General features: G+C 36.7%; 1 protein-coding gene across 2 annotated transcripts in view; it reads left to right on the forward strand.

The window, feature by feature from the left end:
- The window catches only part of DNAJC13 (DnaJ heat shock protein family (Hsp40) member C13), a 130,245-nt gene that overhangs the window by 65,176 nt on the left and 46,828 nt on the right, over positions 1-18,241 (forward strand). For both annotated transcript variants that reach the window (XM_032630187.1, XM_032630186.1), the window contains 7 exons: positions 354-438; positions 3,087-3,241; positions 4,249-4,294; positions 6,207-6,361; positions 7,744-7,945; positions 9,998-10,113; positions 10,712-10,790. In XM_032630187.1, the coding sequence (XP_032486078.1) occupies positions 354-438; positions 3,087-3,241; positions 4,249-4,294; positions 6,207-6,361; positions 7,744-7,945; positions 9,998-10,113; positions 10,712-10,790 (838 nt within the window). The remainder of the gene's footprint in view (positions 1-353; positions 439-3,086; positions 3,242-4,248; positions 4,295-6,206; positions 6,362-7,743; positions 7,946-9,997; positions 10,114-10,711; positions 10,791-18,241) is intronic.

Raw genomic sequence — 18,241 nt, forward strand, 5'->3', positions numbered from 1 at the left:
GAGTAGTTAAATTAAGGTTTACATTTATTGAAAAAGTTTGATATGCCCTTTGGGGGGAATATCCACTGACAGTGTGTTGGAAAACACCAAGTTTAAATAATAAATAAGAGTCTCTGGCTGTTCTAGGGTACTGTTTTTCAAGGAAATCTTTTGGAAGGAAATGAAGTCATATTAAGCAGCCAAATAGATTTAAACCAAAATACCTAATCATGTTCCCAGCTGTATGAGAGCTTAGTCTTCATTAACAAAAATGTAAGGTAACATGCTTCATGCCTAGTAGAATGTCATATGCTCTGAACATACAAATTTTAATAAATATATTAAATGTTGACCATAAAAAAATGTTTTTCTAGGGATCAAGATAATGCCATCATTCGACCTTTACCTAGAGTGAAAAGGCTGCTGTCAGACAATGCTTGCCTTCCCCATATTATTCAGGTAAGTTACTTTTATGTTATAAACTAGGAACAATATTTTAAGAATCATTTTCCCTTATTTAAGTTTATCGTGAGCCCCAGTCTTTGTCTTATTGTAGTATGTTCCATTTTCAAAAGGCCTGAATTATACTTACCTCACTTACTCCTAATTGAGTTGATATTCTGAATATACTGTGGAAGGTTGTGTATCCAAGAGCCTAGACATGGGAAGCTTCCATGCTCCAGAATTATTCTCATAAGGTTTTATTTATTATCTGTTCTTAAAATCACAACATTGTAATAACTGAAAGGTGACAGTTTGTGGTGCATGTTGGTGTTGTTAGGGGTACTGGGAAGCACACCAGCATCCCACAGATGTGGGCATGGTGGGTTATATCTTAAGAAATAGTTACAGCAGTCTTGTCAGCTTGCCTCAGAGTATTTGAGTCTTCTCAGTTATATGTTATCATGGATAACAACTAATCCAAAGCATTGAGTTGAAATTATGTAGGATATACTAAGTATCTTTTCTTTCTTTCTTATTGTTATTCTGCTCTTTGGGAATTAAGCTACTTAAACTCCCGATGAGCCCTAAGTCAGGTCGCAGAGATGTCAGGTCACTGTTTCTCTCCTGTCTATAGATTATTCTGTCAAATCTAATTTTTTTATATTAACCACACATGGTGTGGCTTTAAAATATGTCAGTAACTTGTGCCATTTGTATCTCTCAGTTGTACATTGGTGTGAAAAGGGAGAGGAGAGTGACTCAGTATATTTTTACATTCACCAATAGTGAAAGTCACTGGTAATGAAAAAGGCTTCTGAATATGACAGTACCTTATCAACTTTTAAAAGAATTTTCCCCAACTTCTGTTATTTAAGCATACCAGCATTTCAACATTTGTGCGCTTTTCTGTTGTGGGCATTTCTTTTCAGAGCCTTAATTGAAAGCCACTACCACCCTGGCCTATGTGTGTCTGCAGCTGCATATGTGAAGTGGTACAAGGAGAGGGATTTGTTCTCTATCCCGGCCTCTCTCCTGTAGAGAAAGGACCATGCCTAGAAAATCTGTCTCTCCCAAACATTTTCCCAAGACTTATGAAACTGAAAGGAAAGAAGCAAGGTTGAATTTCAGGCCAGGGAGGATTGACTGAAAAACAGATTTTAAGAGATGTGGTCAGTGTAACATGAAACTTTGGGGGGAAGATCTGTTTTAATTAACAAAAATTTTTAATAGTAACTGAACAAGTAGGAAGATTGAAGAAATTTATTGATAAACCTAGCTGCCTTTAACAGTATATGCCTCCCATATTTTTTTGTACTGAGTTCAAAAAAACATTTCTTAGAAGCTGTTTTTGTTTTCACTTAATTTTCTATATTCTGGGAGGCCTTATTCTTGCTAAGCACAGTTAGGCAGTTGTGGTTTTTAGGAACATTATCTATCTACATTGCTTGGTACAGATTTCTGTACATCATTTGACTGTAAGAGCAATCACCAGTTTTACCATCTGATACAGCTTCAGAATTTTTGGAGTCGTCTAAGATACACTGAATGAATGTCCTAGGTTTTCTGATATAGTCACAATTTCAAATATTCTAGGTTGTTGCCTGTTAATTCCCGTATTTTTGTTAGAGTGATGTCGAATCTTAAACACAAACACCATTAACACTAGGGAAAATCCTGTGTTATTATATCTCAGTTTTTCTTTTGTAAAGTATATCATAGTACTGTTTTACTATGTATAATCTAAATATCTTGTTGAATAGGTAAGACACCAAAAACAGAGAAATTTAAATTACTTACTTAAAAGACATATGGTTATTCAGTCTCATACACTGAATCTAGAACTTTGACCCCTAATCTGAGCTAGTACTTATTCTTGTTATTGTAATTTTTTACTGGTAGCATTTGACTCCAAATTGGGAATTCTTCAGAAGTAAGTGTTTATAGGAAATTGAAATGCCACTTTTATTAAAGAAATTTAATAAGTTTTATCTTATCAGGTGTTTAGTCATAGCAGTACTGTATGCTTTTTTTTATTAGCCCAGATTCATTCCAGTGATCCCAGATAGTTCCTTCAGTATTGCTAGCTCAGATTTCTGTAAACCACATATCTTGGTACTTTCTGGTAGTGGCACTACTGGTATTTGGTTACCCTCTTGCCTTGTACCTGCACTTGTAGATCTGTTTTTTAGTGCTGTTTCACTAAAAGCTGTTCTTTGCTCAGCTCTTTTGAGTTCTCAGATAGTCTTCAGAGGATGCTTCCTTTCAAATCAACTGACCTGAAACTAACCCAAAGGGTAGCTACTTTTTTTTTTCTTCTTTTGTCATTAACAGAGAAATCCATTCAGGAAGATTCCTGCACAGGAAATAATTTTATCTATAATCATGACAAAGCAGCTTCAGGCATGTTTGCACTTTTTATGAATAAGTTTTGATCAATTCTTTATTAATATTTTACTATCTCTGCATTAAATGCTATAAAATATTTTTCAAATCTGTTTAGAACCTGGTAGACAAGCATACTGAGTCTGATTTTTATTTTGTTACACTACTTATGAGAAACTGTAACCCCAGCACATGAAATGCATAAACCTAAGATGAATGGTGATGTTGCAAGTTTTTTACAGCCCAATAACCAGACATTTTATTTCGTTTTTTTTTTTTAGCTACTGCTGACCTTTGACCCTATCCTTGTTGAGAAGGTTGCAGTTTTGTTATATCGTATTATGCAAGATAACCCACAGTTACCTCGACTTTATCTTAGTGGAGTATTTTTCTTTATCATGATGTATACAGGTTCCAATGTGCTTCCTGTTGCTCGGTAAGAGCTCTAGTGATAATCTATTTGAAATTACTTGAATTGTACATGGACAGATTTATTAAATTAGTTTTTTGTGAGCATATCATTGTATTTATTAAATTTTTCATTATAAGAGCTGTTTATATATGTCTGAAAATTTGAAAGTTAGAAGAATAGGGGAGGACTTCCCTGGTGGTACAGTGGTTAAGAATCCGCCTGCCAATGCAGGGGACACGGGTTCGTGCCCTGGTCTGGGAAGATCCCACATGCCACAGCACACCACAACTACTGAGCTTGCGCTGTAGAGCACACGTGCCACAACTACTGAAGCCGTGTGCCTAGAGCCCATGCTCTGCAACAAGAGAAGCCACTGCAATGAGAAGCCTGCTCACCGCAACAAAGAGTAGCCCCTGCTCACCACAGCTAGAGAAAGCCCGCGCGCAGCAACCAAGACCCAACGCGGCCAAAAATAAATAAATTAAAAAAAAAAGAATAGGAGAAAAATTGTTCAGAATTACACCATTTTACCACATCTAACATAAGAATTGTATCATCTAGCATTTTAATCATACAGATTTAACTATATTCATATTATATACAGTTTTACATTTTGCTTTTTTCTTAAAATTGAGTAATTTTTAATATTATTACATAACTGTAATATGACCATAATTTAAATTTTTTTCTAATTCATTTAAGTTCTTGCCTTAATTAGAAATTAAACTGTTTGGGAATATGGATTTACAAGTTACCTTTTGTGGCTCTTATTTACATATAAAAGATGTGGTCTTAAACAACAAGGTCCTACTGTATAGCACAGGGCACTATATTCAATATCCTTTGATAAAACATAATGGAAAAGAATATTAAAAAAAGAATGTCTATATGTGTATGAGTCACTTTGCTGTACAGCAGACTGGCACAGCATTATAAATCAACTATACTTAAAAAAAATCTGGTCTTAGAAAACTAAGGTTACTAAATCTAAATCAGTTCCTATACCTGATAAGTAATTTTCTTTTTCCTAGATTTTTGAAGTACACACATACCAAACAGGCTTTCAAGTCAGAGGAGGTAAGGCAAATTAATCCTCTGAATACGTGACTTAATACTGGGGAAGCTGTCTTGGCACTAAAGTTTACTTAGCCGTGAATTTTCCTTCCTTCCTTTCCTTATAAGCACTTGAGGGCAGGTATTTTATTTTTTGCATTCCTTGTGGTACCTTGCACATAGAAGGTCTAAGCTAATATTTTTAAAATGAAAATAAATGTTGCCTATTAGAATTAATAATTAAATTGTAGATATGAATTATAACCTGACATTGCTATGATTATAATTTGTTCCCTTAGTGTAAAATTTACATTAGTAATGTTCATAAATAATTCAGTATATACCTGAGTCTCATATAGTCAGCTCAGATTCAGTAAGACCTCCACCTTCTTTTTGTTCATATCCCAACATGTTAGAAGTGCTAAGTTTCTTTTTTGAAGGTACTTAATTTTTCAGGTGCTCTCAAGTATTATTGCCATTTTACTGGGGAGGAAAAGTAGGAATCCAAAAAAAAGATAAGACTTATCCAGGTAGCTCTGACAAAATGTTGCTTTATACCTGCATTTTACAGAGATATTTATTGTAAACACATAACTGAATTGTGTTTGAAATTTTGTTAGGCTTTTCATGGAACATTGATTTTCATATTTTATTGAGAGCAGAATAAACCAAAACTAGACCACTGTTTAAGAGACTAACCAAGGAATGTTACACCAGTCTGACAACAGACACAAGACCAAAACTGCATGTTTTATAGAGAAGCCAGTAAAGCCCTAGAAAGTAATCTGTCTACAGTCTAATAATACTAAAGTGATACCCATGGAAGTATGATTTCCATAGCTTTATGCAAACAGAAAATGAGAATATAAAGTTTTTAAAAAATTTGCCCCTATTGTTACCACCTTAATGTAACATTAGGCACTTTTAATCATTCTTTTTTTTTCCTTTTTTTCTGTGAAGTTATGCATATGTAATCTTTTTCTTCAAATTTGTAATATGAGAAACTATATACATCATTTTCCCTAACAGTATTTTGAATTACAGCCAAACAATATTTGTTTATAGCAGAACTCTAGATGTAGGAATTATGAAATAATAATATTCTAAAGAAGAAGCAATTCTTCACCCCAAAGTTTAACAGATAGTCAGTTTATGGCTTTTATTAGTGAAAAGCCTGAAAATATTCATCATCTAATTTGTCTTTGCACTAAGTGGTAAAACCATGTCTGGGTTTCTTCCCCCCTGTCTCTCTGTCAGATCCTAGAAGAATAAAACATCCTCAGTTTGCCTAGAAGGAAATAAGAAAAGTATTCATAGTCTTTAGGAAGTTTTTCCATCAGGTAAAGAAATGAGTTTAAAATTTTAGCATGATAAATATGAACATTACCCTGACTTCATTTGGCCAGTCAGAGAATATGGAGTTCTTAGTACAGTTAATTATAATTACTTTGTATAGAAATACTCCATCTAAATTCTAGCCACATTTCATGAGGATAGGCTCTTTAAGATCTCAATTTTTCTGTACTTATTTTTGAAAACAGAAGCAGGTGCAGGTGGGAACTATAGCCAACAATGTAACACAGAATAATTGATGTAAATCTTTGCAGAGTCTTCCTTGTGTTGTTCATTACTGTTATACATGGTCAAAAGCTAATTGTGCTAAATAATGTTGGCAACACCTGACCGATGAGGAGGTTAAGGCTACTGCAGGGTTAGAGCGGGTAGTTCCACCTTGGAGTTCATGCCAAGCCAGTTTATACCAGACACCTTGCACTTCTCATTTTGCCATTTTTCCATCTAAATTTCAAAAGCATAAAAGCAGTATGTTCCAGTTATTCTCCTTTCTTAAAATGTTCTCTAACCCCAATTCATTTATTAGAAAACTGAAAGATAACTTTAGTGTTTCTGATTACGTTTTTTTGGTTTTTTTTTAAAGACGAAAGGACAAGATATTTTTCAGAGAAGTATACTTGGGCACATTCTACCAGAAGCAATGGTTTGTTACTTAGAAAATTACGAGCCTGAAAAGTTTGCTGAGATTTTTCTAGGAGAATTTGATACTCCAGAAGCAATCTGGAGCAGTGAAATGAGGTAAATAGCTAGCTGATTGTATTTTATACACAGAATCTTTGCCTCTTCCCATCTGGTTTGACTTCTGTGAAAAGATTTCCTTTCACTAGTTACATAATCTAAAGCTACAGTAGTCATTGGTGCCAAATCAGGTGACTGCTGTTGACAAGGCCCTGAGCTTTTTTCTGTTTTAAGATGATTTGACACAATTACTGTTACCTTAATAGAGCTTTATATAAGGGTGGAGCCTATTACCACTGGTGCTTTTAGACAATTAATATCTATGTAAGAGATATATAGGAATAAAATCAAGACACTCCTTCTGGGTATTTGGAAATAGAACTGTACCCCACTAATTAAAAACTATGCCCACATGGAATGGATCAGTCTAGAGATACCCACAATCATTTTAGAATGAGGGCTCCCTAGCCAGCACATATTGACTATAATCTGGAGGTTAGCAGGAGAATGCCATAGGAAAAGCCTGTTTCCACCAAGAAAAAGGAGAGGCCCAGAAGCAGATATCAGTGTCCAGGCAGGCACTGTCCAGGAAAGACTCGGCAGTTAATGGTTCCAGTGTCAAGTCTGGCTCTCTGGAGAACCCCTTGGTCTTCTTAGCTGGATGGCAGTTGATCTTCTGAGTCAGTTACTCACTCTTCTTTGGCTGACTCATACTCACAATGCCACCTGCTCGTCATCATTTGGCTTCTCTGATAGGTTGACCTACAGGCTTGGCATATACTAGCCATCAATTTGAATATATTCTGTATGAATATTCATATAGAAAATTGAAAATTTTCAATTTGAAAATTGAAATTTCATATTGAAAATATTCATATTTTTCATTGGGAACAAATGTATAGGAACATGAATACGTTTATTACAGTTATTCTGTATAATATTTTTCTCCGGAGATTGGTTAGTATGAGTCTCTCATCTAAAAGATGTAGCTCTCTGTATACTGAGCAAATCAATTTTCTGCTTAGCTGAGGGCCAGATCCCAGGTTGTGCTACGTTAACTAAAATAAAGACCAGGCAGTGAGCTTCTTTAGGGTGATAGCTAACTTGATTCTGTGGCTGTGCCCTCATGCATGCAGATTCCATACCATTTGACTTTCTAATGACTGAATTTTCAATAAGAAGGGCTGATATTGTCAGCCTTTTTCTCTATGGTCTTCTTTATAGATCATATTACAAATAAGTTTATATCCATGGAGTGTTTTTACATAGTAAGTTTAGAATACTCTGAGTAACATTCTTACAAGCTCTCATTTTAGGCCAATAACTAAGTTATTCTGAAGAAGATCCATTTAATTACCTTGAATGATTACCTGTCTTAACCTTTTCTTTAAAATAGAATAAAATAATGCCTTCATAATGCTTGGAGACTTTTCTAATTGTAGGCGCCTTATGATAGAGAAGATTGCTGCCCATCTTGCTGATTTCACACCTCGTCTTCAGAGTAACACAAGAGCACTTTATCAATATTGTCCCATCCCAGTTATCAACTACCCACAGCTAGAAAATGAACTATTTTGTAATATTTATTACCTCAAACAACTTTGTGATACACTCCGTTTTCCAGATTGGCCAATTAAAGACCCGGTAAGTCAGCAGATTAATTTTTGCCTTCTTAAACCATAAAAAATACCTCTAATCACTTCTGGGTATTTCTTCTTTCTGTGATAAGAAGGATAATAGCTTTCTTAAATATTCCTCCTTACTTAAGCACTGTGTAATTCTGAGTGTAGTTCAGTACATTTGGGTAAATCCCAAACTGAAAGACAGTTTTTTCAGGGAGCATGAAAGGACTTTACAATCTTGATCTTTTGTGACAAAAACAAAACAAACTCAATTTCATGTATATAATACAATTACATACTATAATAGCTTGGTGGGAGCTCATCTTTATAGGAGATTCATTAAGCTCACAGATGCTGGAGTTAGGCAGTCTGGGGTTGAGTTTCAGTTTGGCCATTAATGGCTCTGTATGTACATTCAGTGTACCGCTTGACTTCTCTAAGCCTCAGTTATGGTAATAGTACTAGTACTACCAATAGCAACTGTTTCATATGGTGGTTGGTAAGATTAAGTGAGAATTCACATAAAAAAACACAGCATATTCCTGGCACACACTGGAGGCAGTAAGTGTGACTTGCACATTTGTATAGTAGTATCTGCTGTCGCAGTGCCCTTGGGACCCGTCCAACTTGAGCCCCTGGATACCTAGTGAAAGCCTGGAATAAAGTAGGCCTGGGTGCCCCTGTTGGTCTGTTACTATAGCAGAGGTTTTACCATTACCCTTACCATCAGAAGACTTAAGAACAATTGCCATTTGTACCACCAGGCACTGCCTCTTTACAGTGCAATGACCAAATGAAGGCAGGTAGACACTGCTGCTTGTTCCAGATTCAACATGAGATAGTAGAAAAAGTGTGGGCTTTTTAGTCAGACCTAGGTTTGAATCCAGCTCCATCACTTATTAACTGGGAAGTATGCAGCTGTCTCTCAGAACCTCAGTGTTTTCATGTATTACTGAAATTTTATACAAGAATTAAATCTGCAGTCTGTAAAGCACATACCTTCTTGGCACATAGGCATGCAGCAAATATTAGCCCTCTTCTTCTCACCCCTACCCAGACTCCCTTGTGTTCACTATCCCTTATGTTTGTTTGAATACCAGTATACCAGTAATTATGTTAGATCACCTTGAGAAGCATGCCATCATATACTGCTTCCTCTCTTACTACAGTGAATGCTAATTCCAAAGTTTTCCGTACTTTCTGAACGTTTCTTTAACAATTAAAAGTAGAGACAGGGCTTCCCTGGTGGCGCAGTGGTTGAGAGTCCGTCTGCCGATGCAGGGGACACGGGTTTGTGCCCCAGTCCGGGAAGATCCCACATGCCGCGGAGCGGCTGGGCCCGTGAGCCATGGCTGCTGAGCCTGCGCGTCCGGAGCCTGTGCTCCGCAACGGGAGAGGCCACAACAGTGAGAGGCCCGTGTACTGAAAAAAAAAAAAAAAAAATACAAAAATTGGCAGAGAATTAAAATATCACTTTAGGGACTTCCCTGGTGGTCCAGCGGTAAAAGAATCTGCCTTACAATGCAGGGGACGCGAGTTCAATCTCCGGTCAGGGAACTAAGATCCCACATGCCACTGGGCAACTAAGCCCGGGCGCCACAACTACTGAGCTCTCGCGCCTCAAGTAGAGCTCACGTGCTCTGGAACCCGCGCACCACAACTACAGAGCCCATTTGCTCTGGAGCCGCCTGTCACAACTAGAGAAGTGAGAAACCCGCACACCACAACTAGAGAGAAGCCTGCGTGCTGCAGCAAAGGATCCCGCATGCCTCAACGAAGATCCTGTGTGCAGCAACTAAGACCCGACACGGCCAAAAATAAATTAAAAAAAAAATTAAAATTAATAAATAATAAAATATTACTTTTTAAAAAATATAGCCCCATAACAAATACCTTGCTATCTGACCATTTAACAGTGCTAGAAGGTGATTTTCGTTATTTATATTTTAGAAAGCTGTTAATTGGTTAGCCTAGAAATGTCAGTTGAAATAAATACAGCACAACAACTCTGTAATTTAAAAATTATATTCTGAAATAGTTTAATAGATATAAATTTTAATTCTCTGTCTTTAAGGTTAAGCTTCTAAAAGATACCCTTGATGCCTGGAAGAAGGAAGTAGAAAAGAAGCCACCTACAATGTCAATAGATGATGCTTATGAAGTGCTTAATCTCCCTCAAGGACAGGGACCGTGAGTCATCTTCAGTATCATCTTCCTCCTTCTTGCAGTTTGTGTTATACATGAGGAAGAGATTTGACAACAGTGTGTCTAGGATAGTAAATGACAAACGTATAGGAAAGAATGCAGATTTAATTTATCATCAGTGAAGTTTTATAGTAGAATAGATATGTTAGAGAAAAAGTTTAAAAGACATTTTAAGTATAGACTGAATTTGTTCATTTTTGACAAGGCTGATAGTTAAAATAACTTAGAATTATAGTTTGAAGTGACAATTTGAAAAGTTAGTTTAAAATTCTTAGTTCTTCAAAACCCAAATATAGTTTTGTAATTTGAAGTGAATATGGTAACCTTGCATAGGGAATGTTTAGGTTTTATCTTTTATGTGTAAAGATAACACATAGGAATCATCTTACTTAAATCTTACTGGATTTAATTTGATATCTACTATATGATCATACACAGTAAAAGTAAGGTTCTTAAAATATCATTTCAGATGATTGTGTAAGTACTTTCTTGCACCTTAAGCACTTTTAGATGATTTTAGATGATTGTGTAAGTATTTTCTTGCACCTTACTTAATTCATGAAACAGTTTTCCTATTTTGTAGGCATGATGAGAGCAAGATTAGAAAAGCTTACTTCAGACTTGCACAGAAGTACCACCCTGATAAGAATCCAGAAGGGAGGGTATGTACTGCCTTTGGAATTAGGGCTTTGGGGTTGACTTGCTTTTGCTTTATTACTATTTCAGGTAGAGGAAAGATACGCTCATCTTAAGCGCCAGTGTCTGCCTCATAATATATGTCCAGTATATGTTTAATTAACCTCTGACCCACGTGCCCAAGTTTTAAGCATAAATGATCTTCTCTCATTTTATCAAAAGAACTACCCTGTGACTAGTAACTTTTGGGTTTTATTCTCTTTCCTTACCCATGTCGGTTTGAGAATTAACTCTAATGGGCAGTCACATGAATAACTGAAAATTAGGATATGGGTGAACTGAATTCATTTGTAGGTGATGCCATTGCCACCCAGATTGCTTTGGGTAATTTATTTTTTTCTAATGACATCCAACTTCATATCACTCTTAATGAAAAAGTAGAAAATTTGCTTCAGACTTAAAGTCATCTGCTGCCAGCATTCCCTGATCTTGTCTTTTCCAGCTTCCTACTACAGTGCCAATGGAGATTCATAAAAGATAAAATCAGACAAGGACCAATAAAAACAGTACTCATAGTTTGTTGCTAGAAACTTGGAGTAATTTCCACTGATTCAGGGCTAGTGTTTTTTATTAGAGACAGGCAGTATTCCCGAATAGGAAGACAGCATTGAAAAAGTGTCACTTTTATATGTTTAAGACATTTTTAATCAAAAGCCTGGGACATTTTTTGAGAAATCTAAAGCAATTCAGATTCATCTGGGAAAGAAAACAATCAATATAGGAAGAAATTTTGAAATTAGAATTAAGTTGCTAGACTTAAACTACCAGATATTAAAATACTCTATAAAACTGCAGTAGTAAAATAGTATTATACTGGCACAAGGATCAACACGTAGATAAGGAACATTATAGTATAGTAGTTTAAGAGCACAGATAGAGTCAGACCTGGGTGTGCATCTTAGCTCTGTCAGCAATGGGCTTTGTGACTTTAGGCAAGCTAACATCTTTTTTTTTTTTTTTTTTTTTTTTTAAACATCTTTATTGGGGTATAATTGCTTTACAATGGTGTGTTAGTTTCTGATTTACAACAAAGTGAATCAGCTATACATATACATATGTTCCCATATGTCTTCCCTCTTGCATCTCCCTCCCTCCCACTCTCCCCATCCCACCCTTCCAGGCTGTCACAAAGCACCGAGCTAATATCCCTGTGCCTTGCGGCTGCTTCCCCCCAGCTATCTACCTTACTACGTTTGTTAGTGTGTATATATCCATGACTCTCTCTCGCCCTGTCAAAACTCACCCTTCCCCCTCCCCATATCCTTAAGTCCGTTCTCCAGTAGGTCTGCGTCTTTATTCCTATCTTACCCCTAGGTTCTTCATGACATTTTTTTCCCTTAAATTCCATATATATGTGTTAGCATACGGTATTTGTCTTTTTCTTTCTGACTTACTTCACTCTGTATGACAGATTCTAGGTCTATCCATCTCATTACAAATAGCTCAATTTCATTTCTTTTTAAGGCTGAGTAATATTCCATTGTGTATATGTGCCACATCTTCTTTATCCATTCATCCGATGATGGGCGTTTAGGTTGTTTCCATGTCCTGGCTATTGTAAATAGAGCTGCAATGAACATTTTGGTACATGACTCTCTTTGAATTTTGGTTTTCTCAGGGTATATGCCAAGTAGTGGGATTGCTGGGTCATATGGTAATTCTATTTGTAGTTTTTTAAGGAACCTCCATACTGTTCTCCACAGTGGCTGAACCAATTCACATTCCCACCAGCAGTGCAAGAGTGTCCCCTTTTCTCCACACCCTCTCCAGCATTTATTGTTTCTTGATTTTTTGATGATGGCCATTCTGACTGGTGTGAGATGATATCTCATTGTAGTTTTGATTTGCATTTCTCTAATGATTAATGATGTTGAGCATTCTTTCATGTGTTTGTTGGCATTCTGTATATCTTCTTTGGAGAAATGTCTATTTAGGTCTTCTGCCCATTTTTGGATGGGGTTGTTTGTATTTTTGTTATTGAGCTGCATGAGCTGCTTGTAAATTTTGGAGATTAATCCTTTGTCAGTTGCTTCATTTGCAAATGTTTTCTCCCATTCTGAGGGTTGTCTTTTGGTCTTGGTTATGGTTTCCTTTGCTGTGCAAAAGCTTTGAAGTTTCATTAGGTCCCATTTGTTTATTTTTGTTTTTATTTCCATTACTCTAGGAGGTGGGTCAGAAAGGATCTTGCTGTGATTTATGTCATAGAGTGTTCTTCCTATGTTTTCTTCTAAGAGTTTGATAGTTTCTGGCCTTACATTTAGGTCTTTAATCCATTTTGAGCTTATTTTTGTGTATGGTGTTAGGGAGTGATCTAATCTCATACTTTTACATGTACCTGTCCAGTTTTCCCAGCACCATTTATTGAAGAGGCTGTCCTTTCTCCACTGTACATTCCTGCCTCCTTTATCAAAGATAAGGTGTCCATATGTGCGTGGGTTTATCTCTGGGCTTTCTATCCTGTTCCACTGATCTATCTTTCTGTTTTTGTGCCAGTACCATACTGTCTTGATTACTGTTGCTTTGTAATATAGTCTGAAGTCAGGGAGCCTTATTCCTCCAGCTCCTTTTTTCGTTCTAAAGATTGCTTTGGCTATTCGGGGTCTTTTGTGTTTCCATACAAATTGCGAAATTTTTTGTTCTAGTTCTGTGAAAAATGCCAGTGGTAGTTTGATAGGGATTGCATTGAATCTGTAGATTGCTTTGGGTAGTAGAGTCATTTTCACAATGTTGATTCTTCCCATCCAAGAACATGGTATATCTCTCCATCTATTTGTATCATCTTTAATTTCTTTCATCAGTGTCTTATAATCTTCTGCATACAGGTCTTTCGTATCCTTAGGTAGGTTTATTCCTAGATATATTATTCTTTTTGTTGCAATGGTAAATGGGAGTGTTTTCTTGATTTCACTTTCAGATTTTTCATCATTAGTATATAGGAATGCCAGAGATTTCTGTGCATTAATTTTGTATCCTGCTACTTTACCAAATTCATTGATTAGCTCTAGTAGTTTTCTGGTAGCATCTTTAGGATTCTCTATGTATAGTATCATGTCATCTGCAAACAGTGACAGCTTTACTTCTTCTTTTCCGATTTGGATTCCTTTTATTTCCTTTTCTTCTCTGATTGCTGTGGCTAAAACTTCCAAAACTATGTTGAATAAGAGTGGTGAGAGTGGGCAACCTTGTCTTGTTCCTGATTTTAGTGGAAATGCTTTCAGTTTTTCACCATTGAGGATGATGTTTGCTGTGGGCTTGTCATATATGGCTTTTATTATGTTTAGGAAAGTTCCCTCTATGCCTACTTTCTGGAGGGTTTTTATCATAAATGGGTGTTGAATTTTGTCGAAAGCTTTCTCTGCATCTATTGAGATGATCATATGGTTTTTCTCCTTCAATTTGTTAATATGGTTTATCACATTGATAGATTTGCGTATATTGAAGAATCCTTGCATTCCTGGAATAAACCCCACTTGATCATGGTGTATGATCCTTTTAATGTGCTGTTGGATTCTGTTTGCTAGTATTTTGTTGAGGATTTTTGCATCTATGTTCATCAGTGATATTGGCCTGTAGTTTTCTTTCTTTGTGACATCCTTGTCTGGTTTTGGTATCAAGGTGATGGTGGCTTCGTAGAAGGAATTTGGGAGTGTTCCTCCCTCTGCTATATTTTGGAAGAGTTTGAGAAGGATAGGTGTTAGCTCTTCTCTAAACGTTTGATAGAATTCACCTGTGAAGCCATCTGGTCCTGGGCTTTTGTTTGTTGGAAGGTTTTTAATCACAGTTTCAATTTCAGTGCTTGTGATTGGTCTGTTCATATTTTCTATTTCTTCCTGATTCAGTCTTGGCAGGTTGTGCATTTCTAAGAATTTGTCCATTTCTTCCAGATTGTCCATTTTATTGGCATAGAGTTGCTTGTAGTAATCTCTCATGATTTTTTTTATTTCTGCAGTGTCAGTTGTTACTTCTCCTTTTTCATTTCTAATTCTATTGATTTGAGTCTTCTCCCTTTTTTTCTTGATGAGTCTGGCTAGTGGTTTATCTATTTTGTTTATCTTCTCAAAGAACCAGCTTTTAGTTTTATTGATCTTTGCTATTGTTTCCTTCATTTCTTTTTCATTTATTTCTGATCTGATTTTTATGATTTCTTTCCTTCTGCTAGCTTTGGGGTTTTTTTGTTCTTCTTTCTCTAATTGCTTGAGGTGCAAGGTTAGGTTGTTTATTCGAGATGTTTCCTGCTTCTTAAGGTGGGCTTGTATTGCTATAAACTTCCCCCTTAGAACTGCTTTTGCTGCATCCCATAGGTTTTGGGTCGTTGTGTCTCCATTGTCATTTGTTTCTAGGTATTTTTTTATTTCCTCTTTGATTTCTTCAGTGATCACTTCATTATTAAGTAGTGTATTGTTTAGCCTCCATGTGTTTGTATTTTTTACAGATCTTTTCCTGTAATTGATATCTAGTCTCATGGCGTTGTGGTCGGAAAAGATACTTGATACAATTTCAGTTTTCTTAAATTTACCAAGGCTTGATTTGTGACCCAAGATATGATCTATCCTGGAGAATGTTCCATGAGCACTTGAGAAAAATGTGTATTCTGTTGTTTTTGGATGGAGTGTCCTATAAATATCAATTAAGTCCATCTTGTTTAATGTATCATTTAAAGCTTGTGTTTCCTTATTTATTTTCATTTTGGATGATCTGTCCATGGGTGAAAGTGGGGTGTTAAAGTCCCCTACTATGAATGTGTTACTGTTGATCTCCCCTTTTATGGTTGTTAGTATTTGCCTTATGTATTGAGGTGCTCCTATGTTGGGTGCATAAATATTTACAATTGTTATATCTTCTTCTTGGATCGATCCCTTGATCATTATGTAGTGTCCTTCTTTGTCCCTTTTAATAGTCCTTATTTTAAAGTCTATTTTGTCTGATATGAGAATTGCTACTCCAGCTTTCTTTTGGTTTCCATTTGCATGGAATATCTTTTTCCATCCCCTTACTTTCAGTCTGTATGTGTCTCTAGTTTTGAAGTGGGTCTCTTGTAGACAGCATATATAAGGGTCTTGTTTTTGTATCCATTCAGCCAATCTGTGTCTTTTGGTGGGAGCATTTAGTCCATTTACATTTAAGGTAATTATTGATATGTATGTTCCTATTTCCATTTTATATATTGTTTTGGGTTCGCTACTGTAGGTCATTTCCTTCTCTTGTGTTTCGTGTCTAGAGAAGTTCCTTTAGCATTTGTTGTAAAGCTGGTTTGGTGGTGCTGAACTCTCTCAGCTTTTGCTTGTCTGTAAAGGTTTTAATTTCTCCATCAAATCTGAATGAGATCCTTGCTGGGTAGAGTAGTCTTGGTTTCAGGCTATTCTCCTTCATCACTTTCAGTATGTCCTGCCACTCCCTTCTGGCTTGTAGGGTTTCTGCTGAGAGATCCGCTGTTAACCTTATGGGGATTCCCTTGTGTGTTATTTGTTGTTTTTCCCTTGCTGCTTTTAATATGCTTTCTTTGTATTTAATTTTTGACAGTTTGATTAATATGTGTCTTGGCGTGTTTCTCCTTGTATTTATCCTGTATGGGACCCTCTGTGCTTCCTGGACTTGATTAACTATTTCCTTTCCCATATTAGGGAAGTTTTCAACTATAATCTCTTCAAATATTTTCTCAGTCCCTTTCTTTCTTTCTTCTTCTTCTGGAACCCCTATAATTCGAATGTTGGTGCGTTTCATGTTGTCCCAGAGGTCTCTGAGACTGTCCTCAGTTCTTTTCATTATTTTTTCTTTATTCTGCTCTGCAGTAGTTATTTCCACTACTTTATCTTCCAGGTCACTTATCCGTTCTTCTGCCTCAGTTATTCTGCTATTGATCCTATCTAGAGTGATTTTAATTTCATTTATTGCATTGTTCATCGTTGCTTGTTTCATCTTTAGTTCTTGTAGGTCCTTGTTAACTGTTTCTTGCATTTTGTCCATTCTACTTCCAAGATTTCGGATCATCCTTACTATCATTATTCTGAATTCTTTTTCAGGTAGATTGCCTATTTCCTCTTCATTTGTTAGGTCTGGTGGGTTTTTATCTTGCTCCTTCATCTGCTGTGTGTTTTTCTGTCTTCTCATTTTGCTTATCTTACTGTGTTTGGGGTCTCCTTTTTGCAGGCTGCAGGTTTGTAGTTTCTGTTGTTTTTGATGTCTGTCTCCAGTGGCTAAGGTTGTTTCAGTGAGTTGTGTAGGCTTCCTGGTGGAGGGGACTAGTGCCTGTGTTGTGCTGGATGAGGCTGGATCTTGTCTCTCTAGTGGGCAGGTTCACGTCTGGTGGTGTGTTTTGGGGTGTCTGTGGCCTTATTATGATTTTAGGCAGCCTCTCTGCTAATGGGTGGGGTTGTGTTCCTGTTTTGCTAGTTGTTTGGCATAGGTTGTCCAGCACTGTGGCTTGCTGGTCGTTGAGTGAAGCTGGGTGCTGGTGTTAAGATGGAGGTCTCTGGGAGATTTCCGCTGTTTAATATTATGTGGAGCTGGGAGGTCTCTTGTTGACCAGTGACCTGAAGTTGGCTCTCCTACCTCAGAGGCAGAGCCCTGACTCCTGGCTGGAGCACCAAGAGCCTTTCATCCACACGGCTCAGAATAAAAGGGAGAAAAAGTAGAGAGAATTAGTAGAAGTATGAGGAAAGAAAGAAGGAAAGGAGGAAAGGAAGGAAGGAAGAAAGAAGCAAAGAAGGAAAGAAAGGAGGGAGGGAGGGAGGGAGGGAGGAAGGAAGGAGGGAAAGAAGGAAAAAAAGACAGAAAGAAAGATGATACAGTAAAAATAAAATAAAGTATAATATAGTTATTGAATTAAAAAATATTTAGAAAAAAAAAAAGGGACGGATAGAACCTTAGGACAAATGTTGGAAGCAAAGCTATACAGAGAAAATCTTACACAGAAGCATACACATACACCTTCACAAAAAGAGGTAAAGGGGGAAAAATCATAAATCCTGCTCCCTGAGACCACCTCCTCAATTTGGGGTGATTCGTTGTCTAAAGGAGGGAGGGAAGGAAGGAAAGAAAGAAAGAACGAAGGTAAAGTATAATAAAGTTATTACAATTAAACTTAATTATTAAGAAAAAGAATTTTTAAAAAAAAGTCACGGACGGATAGAGCCCTAGGACAAATGGTGGAAACTAGAGTATACAGACTAGATGTCACACAGGAGCATACACGTACACCTTCAGAAAAAGAGGAAAAGGGAAAAAAATCATAGATTTCGCTCCTAAATTCCACCTCTTCAATTTGGGATCATTCCTTGTCTATTCAGGTATTCCACAGATGCAGGGTATATCAAGTTGATTGTGGAGCTTTAATCCGCTGCTTCTGTGGCTGCTGGGAGAGATTTCCCTTTCTCTTCTTTGTTTTCACAGCTCACAGGAGCTCAGCTTTGGATTTGGC

The sequence above is a fragment of the Phocoena sinus genome, chromosome 4 (assembly GCF_008692025.1).
Source record: "Phocoena sinus isolate mPhoSin1 chromosome 4, mPhoSin1.pri, whole genome shotgun sequence".
Classification (NCBI taxonomy): domain Eukaryota; kingdom Metazoa; phylum Chordata; class Mammalia; order Artiodactyla; family Phocoenidae; genus Phocoena; species Phocoena sinus.